General features: G+C 41.5%; 3 protein-coding genes across 5 annotated transcripts in view; 2 read left to right on the forward strand and 1 right to left on the reverse strand.

The window, feature by feature from the left end:
- Nucleotides 1-3,229: 3,229 nt before the first annotated feature.
- On the reverse strand, nt 3,230-5,297 carry xkr9 (XK, Kell blood group complex subunit-related family, member 9; the record flags this gene model as incomplete). The annotated part of the gene is made up of 3 exons (XM_079576177.1): nt 4,936-5,297; nt 3,974-4,191; nt 3,230-3,855 (listed from the first exon to the last, which is right to left on the reverse strand). The coding sequence occupies exons 1-3, from the start codon at nt 5,250-5,252 to the stop codon at nt 3,230-3,232; spliced, it is 1,161 nt and encodes a 386-aa protein (XP_079432303.1). The 5' UTR covers nt 5,253-5,297.
- Nucleotides 5,298-6,356: 1,059 nt separating this feature from the next.
- On the forward strand, nt 6,357-12,666 carry tram1 (translocation associated membrane protein 1). Its single transcript, XM_079576189.1, has 11 exons — nt 6,357-6,684; nt 7,699-7,762; nt 8,361-8,482; nt 8,567-8,683; nt 8,770-8,828; nt 8,957-9,041; nt 9,575-9,645; nt 9,773-9,877; nt 9,960-10,103; nt 11,392-11,543; nt 11,644-12,666. Exons 1-11 carry the CDS (start codon nt 6,559-6,561, stop codon nt 11,706-11,708), a joined length of 1,110 nt encoding a protein of 369 aa, XP_079432315.1. The 5' UTR covers nt 6,357-6,558; the 3' UTR covers nt 11,709-12,666.
- A 730-nt stretch (nt 12,667-13,396) lies between these two features.
- Nucleotides 13,397-22,140, forward strand: part of ncoa2 (nuclear receptor coactivator 2) — a 47,868-nt gene continuing 39,124 nt past the window's right edge. For 2 of the 3 annotated variants that reach the window (XM_079576194.1, XM_079576195.1), the window contains exon 1: nt 13,397-13,647. The gene's annotated coding sequence lies outside the window, so the exon portion shown is untranslated. The remainder of the gene's footprint in view (nt 13,648-22,140) is intronic. The other variant, XM_079576196.1, reaches the window with a different exon arrangement.

A 22,140-nucleotide genomic window follows, 5' to 3' on the forward strand; every position in this document is an offset into this window, starting at 1 on the left:
ATATGCGTTTTTGCCCCTGCCACTGATTGTATTTGCCGTAGGTTGGCTGTACGCACGAGGTGCCTGAAGTCCTCACCCGGCACTACATAAATAAACAGGAACAGTCCATAATCCATCATCCCGGTGCAGTGGGAGCGTGCCCAATGCTAACATGGCTTCTGTTTTCTATCTGTGTTCAGAGAATGGGAGTCTGTGTGGGAGCTGGGATGGGTAGCACCAATACGTTCAAATGAAACCTCAATGCACTTAAAAAGATTCTACGACTGAGCTTCCGATTCCCTTCCTCTTTGTTTCGTGTCCTGCCTGGTGGACAAATTGCAGGAAACCGTTTTTTATTACTTGAGTCAGAAGCAACTGTTTATTCGTTCAATAAAAGGAATATATTTTGCCAAGTGCTCCTGATTTAAAGTTAAAAATGAGCTGCTGACAAACCCTAGGCAGAGTCTTTAACCAGGCCAGAAAACTGGGAAAGTAAGCTGTGATTAACTACTGTTGCTTCCTGCTTTAGAAAATTAATGTTGTTGCTATGGACAATCCACGAGGTGTGTGGTAACTGCCAGGTGTGTGTTTTCGGTTCGAAGAGTAGCATATTTTTATAACCTTGTTCACATAACTCCATTCATGTGAAGAGCCCAATTTTAAAAGAGCAAATCTCTTGAAAATTGGTTTATTTGACAAAAACCGATGATAGTCCCAGGAGTGCCACCTGAGAACTGGAGCTTTCAATACAATCATTGGTCAAAAATGATTATAGCTTTATACCTTGCACCTTTTTAATACAACAATCTGAAAGACATTTTAATCAAAAGGCCCCTGATGTATTTTTTTTCGTTTTGGATCCCGTCCTTTTCTTCTCCAGATTTATATTTGCAAACACTTGCAGGGATTACACAAAACAGGATTATCTCTTTTACGCTTAATCCATGCATTTGAATGAACCGTGCGTTTTTCTAAGCAGAAATGAATGACTTGTCCTAAAGCAGACTCCCATCAAACACCTACATAGAGCTGAAAAACTAACCCTGCATAGCTGATTGCCCATAAACCACTCATTAAGCTATTTCTCATGCCAGATTTATGTTCACCACTGACCTCATCTAAAAGCACTTTCTTCTGCCGCCCGAACCAGCTTTCCCCTGTGCCTTTTTCAACACACTACATCAACAGGAGAAGCCCGAAAGTTAACAATGCTAAAGCCATTGTGCCCGGCATAATGCCCTTCACAATCTCCTCATTCATTGCACGGGGCTTTATTTACAAAACCCTGTAGGGAAACGCAATGCCACGCTCTGATCACACACCAGCCCACTGCTTGTAATTACCCAGGGCCTGCGATCCAATCTGTCACTGCCCGAACTCATTTGTTAGTGTGCATGTACAGTGATTAAAGAAACTCCTGTGTGTGGGTGTGGGTGCGGGGGGTGCTTGGTGTTCTTATACCTACAGTACCTAGCGCCCCCCCTCCCTCCTCCCTTCCTCCCTCCACGCTTCACATTTAGGGAAATCTCATTCAGATCGCCAACATCGCTCAAGCATCCGAGGCACTACAAGCGAGTTATAATAATTAAAGACATACAGCATTTCAGGGCTTCATTAATCATGGTTTATATAGACTTTGAAGCAGTAATAGAAAACAGCCTGCCTTTCTGGGTTTATTGTGTCTCTACAAATTGTGGGGCTATAGCGTCCGCCAGAAAAGCCCCCCCCCCCACCACTACCTTTACTTGACCGACTGCAACAGGATGTGGTGATGGAAAACACGTAGAAGAGGGAGAGAAAATGTTATGGCTTTTAGGACACCAATGATTGTTTGATTTCTTCTTTTTGTCAGTGTCTCATTATGCATTTGGTGTGGCCGCAGAGATGACTCTTTTTGATTGCCAAAGTTAAAGTGCATTTGGCTATTCTGTGTCTATCAGTGCAATATTTCATTTTAAGTGGATTGTAATATTTGGCTTTATGAGTGCCACTGATAAATCAGGTCTAAAACAGAATTAAACAAAGCAAGTTCTAAAAAAGGACCAACCAAATGGGGTCAAAGGCATTCATAAAATTGTCTCCAAGAAATCAAAGTATAGTACTGCAGGAGAGCAACACTTTTATGTTGTTTTACCTAGAAAACCTGGTCTTGTTTTGTTCATCTATTATGATATAATCTTCCCTCATGGGCTTGGGACTATCACAAATGTACAATTTCGATTCATCATTGCTGGATGAAGGTTGAGGAAAGGCCGTAAAGGAAGTGAACTTGGGAGGCTAATTTTGAACATGTGCATGTTTTCACTGTAAAAACCCGTTTGGCAGGGTTAGATACCATTACTACTGTGAACCTAATGAAATAAATGGAAATCGGGGCAGCTTAAGTGCCATGCAGAGGATTGTGTTGTGAATTTGGGCAGGATATCTCAATTATAATGCAGGATTATGCCTTTGTGTATTGAACAATGCCAAATGTAACTGCAATTCAGTAACATCATTGTGACCCATTTCCTCTCCAGCACAAGCTCCTCACTTAAATTTGTGATTTTATGGAGTGCCTCGGACAGGCCCCAACTGACAGATGAAAGTTTAAGTGACCCCTGGGGAATAAACAAGTCAAAGAGTTGGCTAAATTAAAGCAAGAAGAATGTGCGTATTTAAAAGCAGAGCTGAATCACGCTCCTTTAATCCCTGTGGTTTGTCATATTGTCTCCCAGGTGAGCTCACGCATCTCCCCAACTGCAGACAAAGCAACTGCGGCCTCAGCCTATGACCAACACAATCATTTTGCTGTCGTCGTTTAAGGAACAAGAGAGAATGGGATGAGGGAAATCAGAGCAGTAACTTCCTTTGAGGTTTATAAAGTGAGAAAAAGCAGGTACAGTTTAAAAAGATTTACTGTCTATAGTAGTTTGTATAGGTCCTATATAAATGCACTGGAAAAGAGTTGAGGAAAACATATTTGTGCTCATGATCTGTACAATATTGCCATCTAGTGGTAAGATATTGTACTACAGTTTGTAGTTTTCTCAAGTCACAAATATTTCACCACCAGAACGATGAATCCATTCAGCTATATTTTATTTCATTAAATAACAGAGTTTAACAGTTTAAATAAAGAAATACGAAACTAAATTTGTTACATTTAGGCTCTGAAATGTAGTTAAAGTTGTTTGTTTTTGTTAGTAGTAGTAGTAGTAGACATATAAATAGATTTTAAAAACAAATATGAATAAAGTGTTCAATGTTGCTAAGGTTGTAAAAATGTCCTCATTCTCCTCACGCTGTTGTTCTCTTTGCTCATCCCGTCCACCTCGTCTGTGTCCGGCAGCTTCGTTGAGGGATGCAGCCGCATGTAATACATGACCAGACAAAATAATCCGAGAAAAATACCCCCCAAAATCAAAATATCTACTACCAATATGGTATTTTCATTGAACTGTGGCATCAGCAAAGCCAGTAGTATCGGTGAGGCGACATTTAAAAGAGTGCATGTGGAGTAGTAAATCCCCATGGCCACTTTAGTGTTGTCTCCTTTAACATTGAAAAACGTGAATGTGAGAATGACCCCGACGACCAGCCTGTAGAGCGCCTCCAGCACTCGTGATGAGCAGAAGTTTGTCTGAAGAATATTCGTCCATATTGTCATAAGCAGCCAGACAATGGAGAGTGCCACTGTGGTGTAGGCACTCAGTATTAAATATAGACTGTAGCTGAGGATGAGGCTGGTGATGGTGCAGAGCTTATAAAGGAGGTAAACAAAAGTGGGGAGTCCCGAGGGCATCTCACTGATATGAGGGAGTGACCTGCGCAGACACCGGCGATAATCCACCAACGACCAGGCGATGCTGGTGAAGGAAAAAGCCATGGACAAATCTGAAAAGCACACGCAGTTACATTATTAGACAGCTTTTCTTAAAACTACAACTGATCCATAGAGAACAAATAAATCTTATGAGAGGAAATTCAAAAATATTTAATATCTTAAACTTACACCGCAATACTGAGATTTTCCTGTGGCCGACCAGCACGATATAGACTTGCAGGAGGAGCTGGGGAGCACTTTCCAGAAATGTCTCAAACATCTTGAGCATGCTCAGATCAGTGGCCATACAAAACAGTTTTTGGTGCTTCGCCCTTCTCTCCTCTTCTGTGTGAAAATGGCCTGTGGTCCATAGCACAGCAAAGCCCTTTTTCAACAGCTGGTAATACCTGGCAACAAGGACAACAAAATCAAAACAAGATTAGGCACAACAAACTGGTTGTGCAGTGCCATTCATATTTTTGTAATTCTTCAACAGAGGTGTGCTTCCTTCACACCAACCCATGAATACAAAGTGGTTATTCCAGTAGGCATATTCTACAATATTGCATTAAGGGCTTTTCAAGGGGGGGCCATAAATAAGAACAACCATGTCCATATAAATGTACCAGAAGACTGATATTTAAGTGATCAATTCTCAATACAAAATTGGCTTAGAAAGACATGGGCTGGCCCTGGTTCTCAATGACAAAAGTCTGTACACACCCCTGTATTGCACTGTGCATTTAGCATTCTGTACATAGCTTTACTTTGCCTGCACGTGTTGGGATTGCACAATCTTTACTGTTGAAATACCAGTCACTACGTTACATACATAACATGTTGTGTTCACATGACATCATAAAAGTAATAATAATACAAAAAAAAGGTTTCTCGAGTCTATTGTATTAAAAAGTTATTTTAGTGAGTCATCATTACTCTGTCACAAAGGTCTGCAAGTTTTCAGTTGAAAGGACTTAAGTCACAAGATTACAATGGAACATGTGTGCACCTAATTCCTGACTAAAAATAAAGTGTATAAACAATGTTGATTTTCTGTTTTCTCAAAAAGTGTGAATCTACCTTAGAGTTTTATGAACCCCATGCCCTTCCTCTGGCTGTTAGAATATCATGTACACAACTGATGCATTTACCTGATAAATACTCCCAGTCCGAGAGTATGCAGTGTGATCAGCCCACATTTAGACAGTCCTGCTATGGTTTCTTTCCCTTTGGGGTTTATTACAAAGTCATTCATGTCATCCCAAAACCAGGCGTAGCTGAAGATCTGTGAGACCAGAAGTCCAAGCACAATGGAGCCGAGGGTCAGTCCAGCCCAAAGATGATGGTCCTCTTGGTAAAATGTCACTGTGAGAACTATGTCCGTCCAAATGTCTGTCGCATACAAAACCATCCCGGCTATGGTCAGGAACCATCTCAGTTTGGTGTACTGAAAGCCTGAGGTAGACATTGTACTGTAATTGCAAGTTTAATTTTGTAATTACATGTTTGCTGGGAAATCTGGGAGTCTCTTGTATTTGGACATTTTTAGTCCATGTGGAAGCCTGTGAAAATAACATCAGGTTTTAGAAAACATTCAGTGTGTCGAGACAATGGTTTGCAAAAAGAGTATTTGTTTGTAGGTCTAAATATTTTCAAAGATAAATCTGCAGTGCAAAGCTGCCCTTTTGCTCTGCAACGCTCTCCCTGATAAACAGCGGACTGATAAAACTGCACGAGTAAAGTGAGTTATTACATTATTAGCAATAAAATCTTACAAGACCCTTTGAAAGGCATCTGTGGAGGCTCTTAGTCACGCAGACACCAGAGGAGATTTTCATCGATTGGACAACTCAATATAACAATATTTGAAAATCTCTACTCCCTTCAACAGAAACTTAAAGAATAATACGCCCTATCTTCAAACAAAACATTCTTTTAAATCCACCCATTTGCAATCCACCAAATCCAACTGGTTATAATGTAATCCTTTCAGCTACTGTATAATGTATCGGGCAGTACGTTAAACTAATCAAATACAGGCCTAATGCAAAGACACTTACCACAGTTTGGTCCAACAGCTGGCAAGAACAACAACCTTTTCACAGAAACTGAGATAGGCTCCACCTCAGTGCGGAACAGTGTGACCTGTCAAAGCAGACAACTGTTATTACATAATCACACCTTTGGGCCGGCCTGTGGATGGGTGTGTTCTTCTGCACAGGAGACCAGGAAGTGTTAAGGAAGCATACCATTCATATTTTAACAGATTGGAAAACACAAGGAAAGTCCTTTTTTTACATAATAAAATCTGTAAAATACATAGCTATCTAGAACTATACAGTTGTTCATCTACCCTTAACTTGCGTTCATTGAAGCTGAAGAAGTTCTTAATATAAAGACAACTAATTTATCTATGGCTCAAATAATCAAAAGGCTTAATGATCCAAATAAAATAGGCCAAAAGACAAGAACAAGACATGACTTTTATAAATCGGAATGTTACCTTCTACTCCATACACGTAGGTAGCGCTAGAGTGCTCCTGCAGTTGTTTGTCTCCTGTGCGTAAAGTGTCGTCGGTGAGGCGCAGCGGATCCCTCTGTGGACCCTCCCATCAGCGCAAGAGTGACACGCCATTCAATCGCAGCTGCTCGCCTGTGTTGCTTATAGTAAGCGCCAAGTAGCGGGTCCTCTTTACCTCCTCGGAGCAAATCATTGTATTTCTTTAGAAACTACTGCATTTACTAGACAAGAAGTTGCACCAGATTCGTTCGAGATGGGGATCCGAAAAAAGACAACGAGCAAGAGTCCGCCGGTGATGAGCCACGAGTTTGTGATCCAGAACCACGCAGACATAGTCTCCTGTGTGGCGATGGTGTTCCTCCTCGGGCTGATGTTTGAGGTGAGCCTCGTCCACGTGTTGAATGGGTTTTATCGGGATCAGTGTTGGACCCCTCTTGTCCACTGGGAGTTTGCACGCTAATACTTAAGTCCGTTTCTCTGGAAACTGACATGGCTGTGTCATCTATTCTTTACACTACTTCCTTACCAAAATCAAAGTTTCTGTACATAATGACATTTTGCTTGGTTGTTATTTTTCCTATTTGCACAATGAAGGACCAGAAGTCGATATTTAGTCTAAAAAGCCAACATTTAGTAAGTCATCAGACTTGGTTTATGCACAGATGTGTTACGTGGCAATCACACAACGCGCGAGAGGGGCTGTCATCACTAAAGCAAAACTGAAACTATCGTCTGTCCTCACAAGTTTTGGGGTATAAACTATTGTTTGAGCCCAACCTGAGGGACAAGTGAACTCTAAACGTTTCAATAAAACCAATATCTACAAAATGCTTTATTACTTTCTCTGGGGTTTAGTCGTGTTCTTGGAGACTTGTCTCCAGTGCACTGAGGCGCCATTAGAAGTAAGGTAAACTCAAACACATGCACTTCCTTTTGGAATACTTCAAAATACAACACAATATACGTTAATATTAAGTGCTGGAATTCGTATCACTGTCAAACTGGGTGATTCATAAAGACACTTGGATTATACTCCCCCCTCCCCCATTTATGAAATGTGTAAATAGGTGTTTCTTCCAGGTAAATTACAAGTCCATGCTTTTATTGTGAAAACGTGAGAGTGGCTTCCTGCTTTATCTCATTACTACCTTTTAAATTTTAAAACCACTATTTAAAAAAATGTAATCAGAAATTGGAACTGCAATCAATGTTTGTTCTAAAAAATAAAAAAATGAAAAAGGAGAAAAACGCACACCAAAAAATTCAACGTATGCGAAATTACAAAGCCACTAAATGTCACCTTGTTATACTACCTTTTTGTTTTACCGGTTAATGTTTAAATTTGTTAAAGGTGTGGTTGTTAACCTATCCTGACCACACTCTTGGTTCGCAGATTACCTCAAAGTTCGCTGTGTGCTTCATTACCATCCAGCACAATGTCACCATTACAACAAATGGTAAGTAAAGATGTGCGTGCAAGTCCACTAATCATGAAACCTTTTTTGTTTTCTTCCCCCCCTTCTACTGTGAAAGTTCCTCATTTCGCTTCTAAAACTGAACTGTATTTCCGTCACTAAGTCCCTTTCGGAGCTCTCTTTTGCTTCTGTGGCTAAAATTATTCTGCCTGATTTGGTGTGGCCACGTTTGCGGTTTTCTTCATTAAAAAGTGCAACCCCAGCCGGGACACTATTTACAGCAACTTTTCTCATGCTGGTGGTTGCAATATGCTGACAGATGGTGCAGGTCATCTGTGACATCTTACCACGTACCCAACTCTCGTACTTACTTATTTACCGAGGGTTTAAAAAAAAAACAAAGTGCACACGCTCACGGCTGATTCAATTGCTTATAAATCTATTTTGCCTCTTGTTCTACTATCATGATTATTTATACGTTAGGTGTGGCATATTGGCTGTTGCTGTCGGTCTATGCAAATAGTGGGTACATCATTTGTGTTTCGAGTTCGACGAGGTGTTGTTAATCCCATGAATGCAGTAAACTCCTCCTATACGTACTCCAGTTACAATAGTATATTTCCATGTACTCTCTCCACAGAAGGACCGGAGCAAACGACAATTAACCATTTTCAACATGGTATCAAAGATTTGGCCACCATCATCTTCTACATGCTGGTGGCTATTATCATGCACGCTATCATCCAGGAATACGTGTTGGATGTGAGTACTGCTGTTAAGATTTAACACAACAACGCCCAAAGATTTGTTTTTTCATTCTGATTTCTGTTTGTTTTAAATTTGTAGAAAATTAACAAGAAGAAGCATTTCTCCAAAACCAAACACAGCAAGTTCAATGAGTCTGGACAGCTCAGCGCCTTCTACCTGTTCTCTTTCAGCTGGGGAGCTAGCATCCTTGCGTCTGTAAGCATAACGCCAAAAAAAAAAAAAAGGCTTTCATTTTGACCTTGTTAGCGAGAATGACTTGATCAATGCTTCTCTGTCCTCAGGAAAACTTCTTGTCTAACCCAGTCACCCTGTGGGAAGATTATCCGCACACTCTGATGCCGTGAGTGCTCTTCCGGTTACATTTTACCTCATGCATTTGCAAAAAGGCTTAGACAGGCTTTGCTTTGTTCCAACTGTGGTTTCGTTTTTTTTTATATATATATTTTGTATGCACTACTTTTCATACAGATTCCAAATGAAGTTCTTCTACATTTGTCAGCTCGGCTATTGGCTGCATGCTCTGCCTGAGCTCTACTTTCAGAAGACAAAGAAGGTGAGTGTTTTTCTACTTTTTGGCTAAGGCGGGTAGTACTGAAGTTACATGTATTCCTTACATGTACTTGAGTACAATTTTGAAGGAACTGTAGTTTTATCACACAATACTTTTAACTTCTACTTCAGTTCTTTCATTTTGAAGTAACAGTAGCCTTACTTATTAATTAAAACATAAACCAGACTTTCATACTCGGTGATCAAGTAGTATTTTCTCTAAGCACTCCAGTAATTATTTGGGTTTAAGTATATAATTATTATTTAAGTATTTATTAGTATTTAATATTTATTAGTATTTAAGTATCGCTATTCCTACTTTCTGAAATATTTTGGCTACTCAACCGACCTCTGGTTTCTGGCTTTGAAGAAATTGGCAGGTCTTTTATTTAGTCCTATTTTCAAGCTGTTTTCCTGTTTATCTTCCTTGTTTATGTTGTACTGTTACAAAGTTGTTCTCTTTCAGTAAAATTTTAAACCCAAAGCCATGTTTTTGTAAATATTTTGACCGGCCTGTTCCTCGTGCTTATGCTTTAGGAGGATATTCCGCGCCAGCTTGCGTACATCGTCCTGTACCTGGTCCACATTGCTGGCGCCTATATTTTGAAGTAAGAGTTTATTTTTGCATGCGATAGTGACATTTCAGTTCTTTCCTGAGTTCCTGAAAATCTTCCAATGATACACAGCAGTTTCAAAATGAACGCATCGGTTACGTAATTTGGTTTCTGTGTCTAGCTTGAATCGCCTGGGTCTGGTTTTGCTGGTGTTGCACTACTTCGTTGAACTGCTTTTCCACATTTCCCGCCTGATCTACTTCAACAACGAGAATCGACAAATGGGGTAAGAATATAATGCACAAAAAGCTATTGATCGTATAAGATGCATTGTGTAAAAAAAATCTGTTTTATCTGTTTTGTATTAGTTTTACCATGTGGGCGGTCTTGTTTGTCCTTGGGCGGCTGCTCACGCTGTCCTTGTCTGTCCTCACGGTTGGATTTGGCCTCGCTAATGCTGAGAATCAAGGCTTCGACTGGGCTGCAGGGAACTTTAATATACTGTTTGTGAGGTAAATTGTTTCAGTACACATACAATCACACGTAAAGTTTGGCCTGTCCCTCATATTTACTTTTATTCGTTACCATATAACATTTGAAAAACACTTCGGGGCCAGCATCCCCCAAAAATAGCTCGGAGCCCTTCAAGTTCCTTGTGGCTTGATCAGTCACATTTTAGAGACATTTACTTTGAGTTTTGAACATGCTTAAAACAATCTGTAAATGTTATGGTAATGTTTATTAAGTAGGTTGTCAAGTCAAGTTGAAATATCATCTTGCGACTAACTTTCGAGAGCGATGACTACCCAAGTTACATACGTAGTTACAATGTCGTCGAAGCATGAGTATTTTTATTTATTTAGTCGGACAGTGCATGTTAATGAACACATATGGGACTCGTGCATGTTAACACGCCACTCCGGATTGTAGCCATGAGCTCATTTCCATCCATTGTCCCCACTCGCTCTCTTAAACACACTCTCACGCAACCCAGCCTATTGTACATGTTTTTAATGGTAGGGGAAACCGGAGTAGCCGGAGGAATCCTGCGCAAGCACAGGGAAAACATGAAAACGCCACACAGAACCAATGGCCGCTGGTGGCTCTGCTTTTTAACAATGACACTAGGGGCCGCCATTGCTGTAGTACCTCCATATAGCCACTAGTGTCCCATTGGAAAGCATTGCACTTTAGACACGTTAAAAACAACTTTAAAGCCTGGTCCCCCCCGCTGGTTTTACAATACAATTACAATACAATTTTTCTAAATCTCGTACTTGATGAGGGCCGGACTGTTAGCATTGGAGCAGCGCGAACTACACATCACGCAAGGGCCGAGTCTACAGTGAAGGTCCCGCCCTAATGCCCTTTCTAGGGACACGCTTTGTCATGAGCTGGGGAGGAGGAGTCTGTAAACCTGCCATGATTTCCCCCTCAAGTGTAGTCATTATGGCAAACGGGGAGGAGTGAGCTGGAGACGTCTATTCTTTTTAACGGTCTGTACACAGAGCGGCCTGTCCAGCCCGGGGATCGAACCCAGGACCCTCTAGCTTGGCATTTCTCTGCTATTTTTGTCATGTGGAAGCAGCTCATAGGGTAAAACATGTTGTAGACTCTTGCGTTACAATGACCTTAACTTATTGGTTTGAACACCAAATGACATACAGAGTAGTGTTACTGTTGACTTATTCAAATGTAATCTATCATTTTGAAAGAAAAAGCGAAATTTGTGAGACAAAAAGTGTGTATTTATGAAGTGTTTTGTTTTTATTTTGTATTTTTCTTTTTCTTTCTGAATAGGATCACCGTTCTGGCTGCCATATGCCTGACACAGGCCTTTATGATGTTGAAATTTATCAAGTTCCAACTACGCCGGTGGAGAGAGCACGCCGAAGCCCAGAGCCTAAAGAAGAAGCAGGTTATCAACAAGGGAAAGTCGAAGAAGGACAAGGGTAAATCATTTGTGGTCTATTTAAGCCTACCAGCATATGGTGCAGTGCAGCGAAACAATGTTGATGAACTAAATGTGTAAACAATGCTTTTGTTTTTCAGCTAATGGAGTAAATGGAGTTAACGCCCATGATTCGCCAAGAGCTAAGAAAGAGAAGTCATCATAAGGAAGAGATCCTCATTAATTCTTCAACCATCCCCTGCCCGGACCCTCCACTAGCTCACGGCTGTGGTGTGCCTCTTCAGCACCTCAGCCTCCCCACTGGACACAATTGGCAAAAATCCAGTTTTGCTTGTTGGCTGCTGTCCAGCATGCCTGATTCAATATGCATTGTGCTGCTCTGCCAGTTTGGAAAAAGACTACCAATTTAACTATTTAAAAGTGCCTATATATACATATATAGACATTTTCAACAAGTGGCATTTTGAAAATTTAAGACTGCCAGGTCACTTTGGGCTGCTCTCAGAATACTGTGCATTCCAGTTGTTTCTTTTTGTTTTGCTTCTTTGCCTCTCACTGCCTTTTGACTTATTAATTTTGTCTTTGTCTTGCAATTTATCAGTTTTCCAAAATATTTCACATGCTTCATTTGCAAAAATAGAATAGCTGTTTCATTACATATGAGTAGTTTGTCTAGTGAGATGTGTGCTGAAAAATTAAGCTTATCAGGGCCGTGTACACATGAAGCCAGTGTCATTTAACGATCACTCAGTGGAGGTTATAACATTTGGCAATTGCAACTTATTGCCATAAAATGATGCTGAATTTTTTTGCAGCTGCAATCATTTTCTTGTGTTTTGAAAGATGACAGTGACAAGCATTCCTTTTTGAATGTGATTCACTTCAATGCTGTTGTAGATTTAATGATTTCGCCTTGATGTAAAAACAATGTCTGGAAATGAGAAGACTATTTTAATACTACCACTGACTGTGCCAATTGGTTGTAAATGTATGCCTTCAATATGCCATGAAATTATTCCACTTTTATAGGCTCTACATAAAGTATGATCAAGGAGTCTTATCAAGGAGATAAATGACACACACTGCCATCAGCAGTGTAGGCCTACCCATAGTCTATTTTTCTGGAGGATTGTATCATGAAAAACAATAAAATGTTTTATTGAAGAAGCATTGGTTTTGTTTTTAACATGAATGCGAGTCACGAACATTATCAGGTAACCCAAGCCAAAAAAGTTTCTAAATATATTCATTTTGGCCAAAGGCGTGATACAGTAAAGACTGCCGTTTTCAGTAAACCAATAAAAGTCAACAGTCCATGTGCTCCAGTAAACTTGTCTTCCCTTGTGTTCACACTACCAGGAGTGAACTCTTGGTGGCAGTATTGCACAGGTTTTACCAGAGAGGAACGCCTGCAGTTGATTCATGGACAGTTGACCAGACATTAAACCAAGGTGGATAAAAAACTAGGGCACTGTATGTTGGGCTATTTAACAAGCGAATCCACGTTTCCCTTTTCGCAACTTACGTATTGTTACAAAACACCAATCACCAAAAAATGTAATCTTCAACATACTTTTTGACAACAAGCTGTTTAGGACCAAGTAGCCTTTGAGGCACATTAGGGCTTGCCTTTTTGCATATTGTAGGCTACTATGTTATGTAATATTATGTAACGCATAGAGTGCAGAGTAATGGTATTTTATGTAAATATGTTTTATTTTTAATAACACTGACGATATGTGAATTATTCATAATCTTAAATTATTGCTGCCGTTTCATCACAGCTGATCATCTAGTGGCGGCTGTTTTGACATTAGACTGTCCTCCTGTGACATAAATACAAATGTTCCTTGTCATCAAAATAAAGGAGTTGCTCCAGGAGGCGGTGTGCTCCTATGGTAGGTAAGTCCCGGTAGTGGGGCTGTCTCAGTCTGACGATGGTGATACCGTGAGCCCAGTGATGTGGTCCGCTGTGGGGGAGGATAGCAGCTACCAGCAGATAAACACTCAGCATTGGTTTGCAGAGCAGGAGTAACATGGCGGCACAGTTAGCCAGCAGAAATGTTGTTTCACTACCGCGAAGGTCAGACCACTTTCTTTTAAACGGGATTTAACAGCGGAGACAGACACCAAAGTATTACAATGTGAGTAGTTACACACGACAATGCTGCTTGTCCACCCTGCACTTGCTGTTTTGGTTGTAAAACCTGTGCTTCTGTGCGATGTGTTCAATCTCGGCTGTGTGTCTGTCTGGCACAGGCTCTTGCTTCGGTGTTAGCTTATTAGCAAGCGCTAGCTTCTTGGCTAAGCTCTCTACCCGTGATAGTAGTGTTTTCTGCAGCCAACTACATTATGAGGCTAAGACAGCGAGCTTATGGGGGAAATCCTGCTCTCTCTTTCAACCCCTGGCACGAAGTGCATGTTTAGGTGTGTGTACGCTGGGTGAATAGTAAATTAGTGCGTGCATAATAGTTTCATATGTCATTGCTTTTTGTGCTGAGTGAGCGAGTGACCGTGCATACGACACCGGACGAAGTTCGTCAGCAGCAGGAGTTAGCATGCTAACTGGCTGCAGGCTCCAGGCGACTATCTGTGAGAAAATGCGAGAGTCAGGACGGCCATTCTCTACGATATATACCATCTAAAACTTGAGTTTATTAGCCGTATTGCAACGCCTGCTGTAGTGGCAGGCTGCCATCGTGTCTTACTCTTGTTCTCACCGTGGTGTAATAATGAGCTTGATACACAACTTACTGAGGGAGAATTATAGAGTTTGACTAACCGCGTTTGAAATAACATCTGGATAGTGATGTGTTGTGAATTGTATAGCTTAAATGCCCTGTTCCTGCTTCAGATATAAAATTGTGGGTCATTGGGACTTCTAATGCGCATTAAAAATGTAAATAAGATATAACATGGCTCACTGGCATTGCAAAAAGAACCAGGCTGTGGGATTATGTAGGTTGCACTTAGTCTGTATGAGCCATGCCTGACTAATTTAGTACAAAACAGGCTGAAAGCTTGTGCCATTTCGATGACTGTTCGTGTTCACTTGTCAAATGTAGGAACTCGTCTTGTGGAACCAGTTGAACAGTTTCTGTTGCATGGCTAATGGCTATGCCCACCTAAAGACATGGTGCGCACTGCTTGTGTCAGAGCACCACGCAGAAAGGCAATTCTGGATCTAACACGCCTGGAAGTGATGCAGGTTTGAGAGCCTGATATTTGGTGATGTGCTTAATATTGATGTGATCTCGTGATCTGTTCATATAGATTTGTATTTATTTTTAACATGAACGCAGTAAGTAAGCATGTTTATGACAGTCATTTCAGCAGCTGGGAAATAAAGAGATTAAAGCAAATCTTAACTAAATTTTCTTGATGTGTTTGATAAGGATTCATGATGGAGAACCCTAAGTAAAAGCTGACATTCTCTGGCTTCATGGCTTTATAGCATATTTTTGACATTATTATAAGGCTATGGACTGTGCACACCAGTGTTGTGCCTTTGTGTCCATCAGGAATGAGTGTGCTGGTATTGTCACAGTGGAAGAATGCATATGAGCTGGTATGCAAGTATGTGTGTGTTTATATAAGTGTAATAGCGGGGTGAATTTCTCACACTGGCTTGGAGCTCTTCATGTTAAGGCAGTTACCTACATAAGCCTTTTCTGCCCATAAACTTTAAAGCTGAGGTGTACGTGTAATACTGAGCTTGTCACATCATGGATCTCCCTGCCATTGTAATGCTGCTGCTCTTTCTTCACCCAGCAAATTGCCTTAAAATAACCTCTTTGTTGGAACTCTGTCTGTTTACATTACTGATTTCATTGGCTTGATGCACTGTGCATTTGGAGTTAAACTTTGTTGTTATCACTGACCTTTGACCGTGTGTTGCGCCACTTCAGTGATTCTATAGTTTGACCCTTGCTCTGCTGGCAACCACTTCTCTTTCTGTTCTCTCTTTAATATTTGTTGTAGCCTAGCACATTCATTTAATTTCTTTTATTTGATCCATACACAAATCACTTTTTTTCCTGTTCACGGAAGATTTCTAACTTTCCTCATCAAAACGGTTTGACAGCTAGTAGAAAGACATAACACAAAAACGGTCACTTTGAAAGTACCACATCCACAAGCGACAGTTGTCTTTTCCCTGGACATCCCCGGTTTATTCAAGTGACTGATGTGGCCGTTCATGTCTCCACATCTTCCGTCGCTAATGACATTACCTTGATTCATTTGAAGCCGGCATGAAAATGACAACCTTGTCCCAGCTCCGTAACTTGTGAGCCACCTCTGTCCATGGCGTGCAATACAGGACTCTGTTTCTTTAGTGTAAGATCAAATGACAGGATCCGGCTCCTGACAAACCAGTCATGAGTCCTGGCTTTTCTATTGGCTCTGGCTTCTCATCAGAATATTCATGATGAGCGTTATATTTATTTTTCATAATTTGTACGAGTTTACATTTGGATGACTCTCATCCAAAGACGCTGCAGTTAGTTTCTCGATCGTGTTTGTATTGAACCATCTGCTTAATTTATACTACAAAATCTTGATCTGTGTATCATTTGATCTTTTTTTTCTTTTTACAAACACACTTGAGTAGTTTCATTTGTGTATAAGCCAGTTTACCAATAACAAAAGCTGAAACAACTGACCAATTCAATATTTGACAACATTTCAAGCCTATTAAGACATTTCCTTGTGATTGGGTCACATAATATATTTCTGAGCTTTACTGGCAAGTACAACATTTTGCCAAGATACTTTGCACACTCTTCGGACAATGAGTAGATACTTCTAAATCATATGGCTTTAATTTTCAATTGATGCAGAATAATACCAATTTGAATTATTGCAATTATTTGACCCAACACTCACTTTTCTGAAGGGTTAACACACAAACATACCGCACTATTCGTCATTACTGAAATTTAATTACTTAACTTTGTAACAATGGAGATCTACAGGAAGCATAATAGATGGAGCAGACCTGTCAGTACCTCCTACAGATTAAGGGGAACAGCATGAGAACAGTCTCTGGATTCTTAAGATCTTTGTCTTCCTTGTCAAACAAAACCACAACAACGGACCATCCACCACTTGTTCACCAAACCATGTATACCAGGATGAATGCTTGGGACATCAATGTCCTCTGTGTGACTCAACCCTCTCCACAGGGTCAACCATTTTAGATAATACATGGCATTTAGTCAATGAACCTACTTTAGATTATTGCTATTCATCCTGGTAATTATGATACGTGAAAGTCAAGTTCTTCAGTGTGAAAGCTGACTCTCACTTTTCTCACCTTGTCAGGCAGCTGCCTTCTAGCATCCATAAACAGTAAGTGACCATGACCTCTCAGGTTAGCCGGGTCTCTCTTATTAGCGCTAAAACACTGCGAGACCCAACCCACCCCGCTCTACTGTACTATTATGTCCCTAGTTATGAAGGGATTTATTGGTATCGCCTTTCACAGGTTTACTTGAGAAAATGTTACATTCACTCCACACACTGTGGAGCAAATGTAAAACTATGCAGTCACAAGGACAGGGCGATGTGACCAAATATCTCTCTCACGACATAATAAAGGAATATCACGATAACAATTGAATCACTTCAAAATTCCAGCCTTACGCCTATTGGGAAGATTAATGCAAAGGTATTTCCTCACAAATATAATCTACTCAAGCAGTTTACATCCTTCATTTCATTTGACTTTAAGCACCTGCCTCTGTGTCCTACACAGTCAGTGTTTATGCTGCTCTGATGGAGCTGAGCATAACATTAATGATATCATGTCGACAGTGGTATCAACATTTCAACGGTATCAAAAATGATGTCGAGATAATGATATATGATATGATATGGCCCACTATGGCCACAGCTGCCTTTTGGGACAGACCGACAGAAGCACAGCTGGATAGGTAAACAGGTAAAGTAAACTTAGCAGGCACAGGGAGAACAGAAAGTTCCCATTCAGGCCAGGGGCCTGGTGATTTATTCATCATTAGACAAGTATTTTTCATACTGTAAGAGACAAGTTGTGTCTACATTTTCTGTTTTGGTTCTTGAGACGATTATCCAATCAGAGCCCACACTTCCAGTTTCCATTTACTAAACTGCTTCAAATGAACATAGTGCAAATTGCCATAGTTAAAAGTCCGTGACTGAACTCGGGTGGTTCTTGATGAGGAATGGCATGTTCACATAGTGAAGCTCGGGCTGCTTAAGCTGCATGAGGACACTAGCAGTTCTGTTGTTGTATTTGTAGTGCCTTTTTTAATCCACTGAGAGCATATCCTGCAGCCATTACCTCTTAAGTAGGGCTGTTCAGTTCAATCAAGTCAAAATGACAATTTGAATGGTTGCATTCATTGTAATTAATTAGGAGGAACGGCTTTGCAAATAACAAAATTTGCTGTCTGAGTGGGGTTCTTTTGTTTGAAACCTGATAATCCTATAGTTTCGACTTCTACAAACATGTTCTGTAACGCCGTCTTAATTCCCTGAAATATGAAAGCTACTGGACATGTTAAACCATTTACAGTACTGGTCAGAAGTCGTGCAGCAATACTCCCCCTCCCCCCTGGTATATACAGTATATATCTCTGTTGTGCCTCGTCTTGCCGGGCATCTCACCCCAGTCTCCGCGTCTGCATTTGCGTCGCCATGGAAACAGCGTTTGTGACAGGTCCAGGGTGGGCGTGAGGGATGAGCGTGCCGGGGTAAATGGGCAGGTTTCTCACATGCGGCGGAGGGGAAGACGCCCGATGCTGAGGAGAGCTCTATTAACTCTCTCTCTCTCTGCGCTCCGAGGCACGCCGTCATTGTGTTTCAGCAGCTGACCTCAAATCGGCCGTCCTGTTGGCTGCGCCGAAGAATACTGTTGTGTGCAGACTAGGCCAGCCTGCGTGAAAAAAAAGAAAAAAAAAAAAAGGGCCGGTGTTTGTTGAACAGGGAGGCGGTTTCTCTCACTCGCCAGTCCAGAAGAGCCTGTCGTTTCCAAACAATAATCACATCCTGGGCTCAGTTACTTGCAGTGCTCCCCTGTACGGCATCAACCTCATAATCCTATTGGATGCTACGCAGTCTAGAACTGAACTAGACCGGTTTGGTTTTGTCTATAGAAGTGAGAAGAATGCGGTAGCTCAGAATGTGACGCATGTGACAATGGTCCATGTTGTGTTCAATAACAAAGATACAATGCAGCGTTTCTGCCCTGTTCGGACGTCTCTGTGACTTTTCTCTTGCAAAAAGATAAAATAGCATTGTTTTTGAAACTTTAATTTGTGATTATGTGCACAATAGTATTCCCGGATTTGTTTTCTATCTGTGGTCTGATGTTTACCATTGTAACTTTGATATTATATATGTATCGGTCTTACTTCGTGTACTCTAGTGTCACCACTCTGTTATTGTTATAGCTTATTGTTATACTGTTACATTAAAATAGATTTGTCCCCCACAGTAATAATTATGAACCATCTTCAAAAAGTGTCATTATCAACAGACACAGGAAACCTTTGCCTAATTTTATGTCTAAGCAGATTGTTAGTATTTTATATACTGTAGTAGTTTCTGATCGATAAAGCCCATGATTGTGAGTACCTGATTAATCATGAACACCCCGATAACGCGTTCTATTCTATTTTGAATTTTATTTCCTAGTCGCTATTAGTTATTTAAGAGGTATGGGGGCCGTGCGTTTCCTGTCTCAGACTTTAAACTCCAGGTCGTCGGGGTGGTCTTCTGGCGGCTGCAGTTCCAGTGATCTCGACAGTGCTCACTCCTCCCCTTATGTAGGTCAGCCACAGCAAAGTGCATATTGATCCAGCGAGCTAAATGATATTGTGGCGTCTACTGCTCATTGCTGAGAAGGTGCCCTCATCCCGTTCGGCTTCCACAGAAGAGACGGGGGTCACATGACTTTGAGCGTCACAACGCTTTTGCAGCTGTTGCTTGTATCTGTATGATATTGTAGGTCGAATGGCTGGTACTATTTTCGAACAAAGAGCTGGTTTAGTTGAAGCCTTGACAGATTGAAAGAAAATAAATGTTCTTTTTGTTGTTTACCTCTCTAAAATCCCAAGTTGTAGCTGTAAATATTTAAAAATGGCCGTAATGAAAGATTAGTTGATCGATGGCAGAATCTGTGAGAGCGTGGATCACTTTCCCCTCTGCCACAATGTGTTTGCGGGGCTGGGTGTTAGCGAGGGTGCTAGCATGTGGTTGGCAGCCGTCCCACTGCCCAGGGTGGAATCCTTGGCATGGGAAGAGGAGGAGAGATGGCTTGGACTGAGCGAGCAGCCTGCTGGAGTCTGGTGGGTGGTCCACGAACGCTGCGAATGTCTTCTGAGTAAAATGAGGTGTGCACAGCGCCGTCCCGGAAAGGATGTTTAAGGATGTTTAACTTGTTGTTGGCCGTGCTGCAGCAGGAGGCGGCGCTGGAGCAGTGACATGTGCAGAGCGTTTCCCACCCGGCTGTCATAAAGCCGGAGGAATGTGAGGATACAGTTACTGCCTTTTCATGCTGTGCACATTGTGGGGGTCAAACTCTTGACCAGCAGGATCGCTCTCTCCTCCCACCGCCACAGCTGACTCAGCACTGTTCTCTCACTGACCTATAATGCGCTTTTCGCTTGCTTTCCCGTTCAGCAATACAGAGAATCTCCTTAGGCGACCTGAACATTCCTTTGATACCAGTTTGTAGAGAATATACAGTTTTATCTCAAAGTGTTTACATTCACGCTGCCAATTTCTGCTCATATTGTTTGGTAACACGGCTCCTGGTTTCGTTTTCTTCTCAACCCAAAACCTGTTCTAATTATTGCTCTTCTTGTTATGCAACAAACCGGTATTTTACATCTGGGAGGCCATTCGTAATATTGAATGATAATCCCCTCTCCCTGCGTATGAGGACATAACTTTTGCTTTTATTGAAGTTGCTGTGATGTCTCATTGCTTTGTTGGCATGGTGCCACATCGCTGCTGTTTCTCGAGGTGCAACGCACACTTCTGGTTTGCACGTCATGTTTGCATTACCTCACATGGCCCAGTGCCAGTGCAGACGCCGCACATTACTGAATTCACATCATTTATCCTGGCTAAATAAATAAACTACAAACTTAATCCTTTGTTTACTTGCCTGTTCCGTGAAAAGAAGTCGCAAAACAAATGTAGTTGATGCATACGTTTTACTGGGAGCTATTGTACATGTTAATGAGTATTTATGTTTGCCTAATTATGTTCTCTCCATGTCCTCACACCCAGGGCCTGTCACTGTCTGATTGGCAGCTTCTGTTTTCATTCATGTGTCTCCTCCAGAGGTTTGAGGTTTTGGCACCTGAAGGCGTGGGCCGTCAAAACAAACCTGCCTCCCGTCTGTTCCACCGTGGAATACAAAACAAAGGAGCGCACAGGAGAGGACTGCACTGCTGCCGTCTCCGCGCACATCAGACATTAGGCTGTAGTTAATGACAGCCCCAGCAGCGGAGGACAGCGGTTATTGATGCTGCTCAATGCTATGTAAGAGCAGAGTCCTGTTTGGTTTGGCTGGAGTTCTTCAGTGGTCAGTGTTTAAGCTGGCACTTAGTCATTTTTCTCATGGATCTATTCTATTGATGTGGAGTGTTTTAAATGCCTTTACCTGGCTAAGAGAGAAAGAGTGCCATTGCTCTTTGCTCTGTCTGGTTCAATTACATGTTCCACTGTCGAAGCAGCAGCAGCAGCAGCAGCAGCAGCAGCAGCACCACACTTAATCAGGTAATGCCAGGGTTTGAAGTCAACCCCCTAAACGTATACTGCAGATTATTAGCCTTCGCACGCTTTGCCTCTGAGCAGGAAGGCACTTGACTGGTGCCACTCCACAATCTTCTCCAGTTTTGGGTAGGGCCTGTTTTTGGTATTTAACAGCTGAGATGGGGGGGGGGGGGGGGGGGGGGTTCATGATCTTTTTTTCATAAGCACTGTTCTTTTTTGTACAGTGCTTATGTATTTGTAAAACTCTTGAGATAAAAGTCTGCTTCGTCTGTTTCGCCATCACAAACCTGAATAGGCTGTTAGCAGGCTAGTTGCCTTTTTGTCAATGATGGCTGCATGCAGACTTGGGCAAGACACCTCACCTACCTCGCACATCAGAGTGTATGACCGAGTGAGGGAATGGTGCTAGGAAGGCCCAGTGGCACCGATTGGCAGCCTTGATGCCATTAGTCTACCACATGGCAGCTGTAGCTACTATGGTGAGAAGGGTCTGAAAGCAGCCGATGTGATCAGTGGAGCTTTTGCAGGACAACGGCATCTTAAACTAATCCAAAGTGATCCTAATTTTAATGGAGAGTTTTAGTTTTAGTGGAGAGTTTTATTGAGATTAATTAAAAATATGTCATGGGAATAAAGTGGAGGTCATTTCCTGTGGCGGTCTGAAGCTCCACTGATCACTGATGTCACTCCATCGGCTTTGTTTAGACCCTCTTGACAATAGTAGGCTACCACCTCCAAGTGTGGCGTGACTTAATAGTGGCTACAGTGAAGCACTTTTAATCTTGTCAGGATTATCAAGTGCAATTCAAGTGTAAGTCATTATCATTATTATTTCCTTCGGTGGTACTTGGAGTAAAAGTAGTGAA

Source organism: Gobius niger (genome assembly GCF_951799975.1).
Source record: "Gobius niger genome assembly, chromosome: 18".
In the NCBI taxonomy this organism is placed as follows: Eukaryota; Metazoa; Chordata; class Actinopteri; order Gobiiformes; family Gobiidae; genus Gobius; species Gobius niger.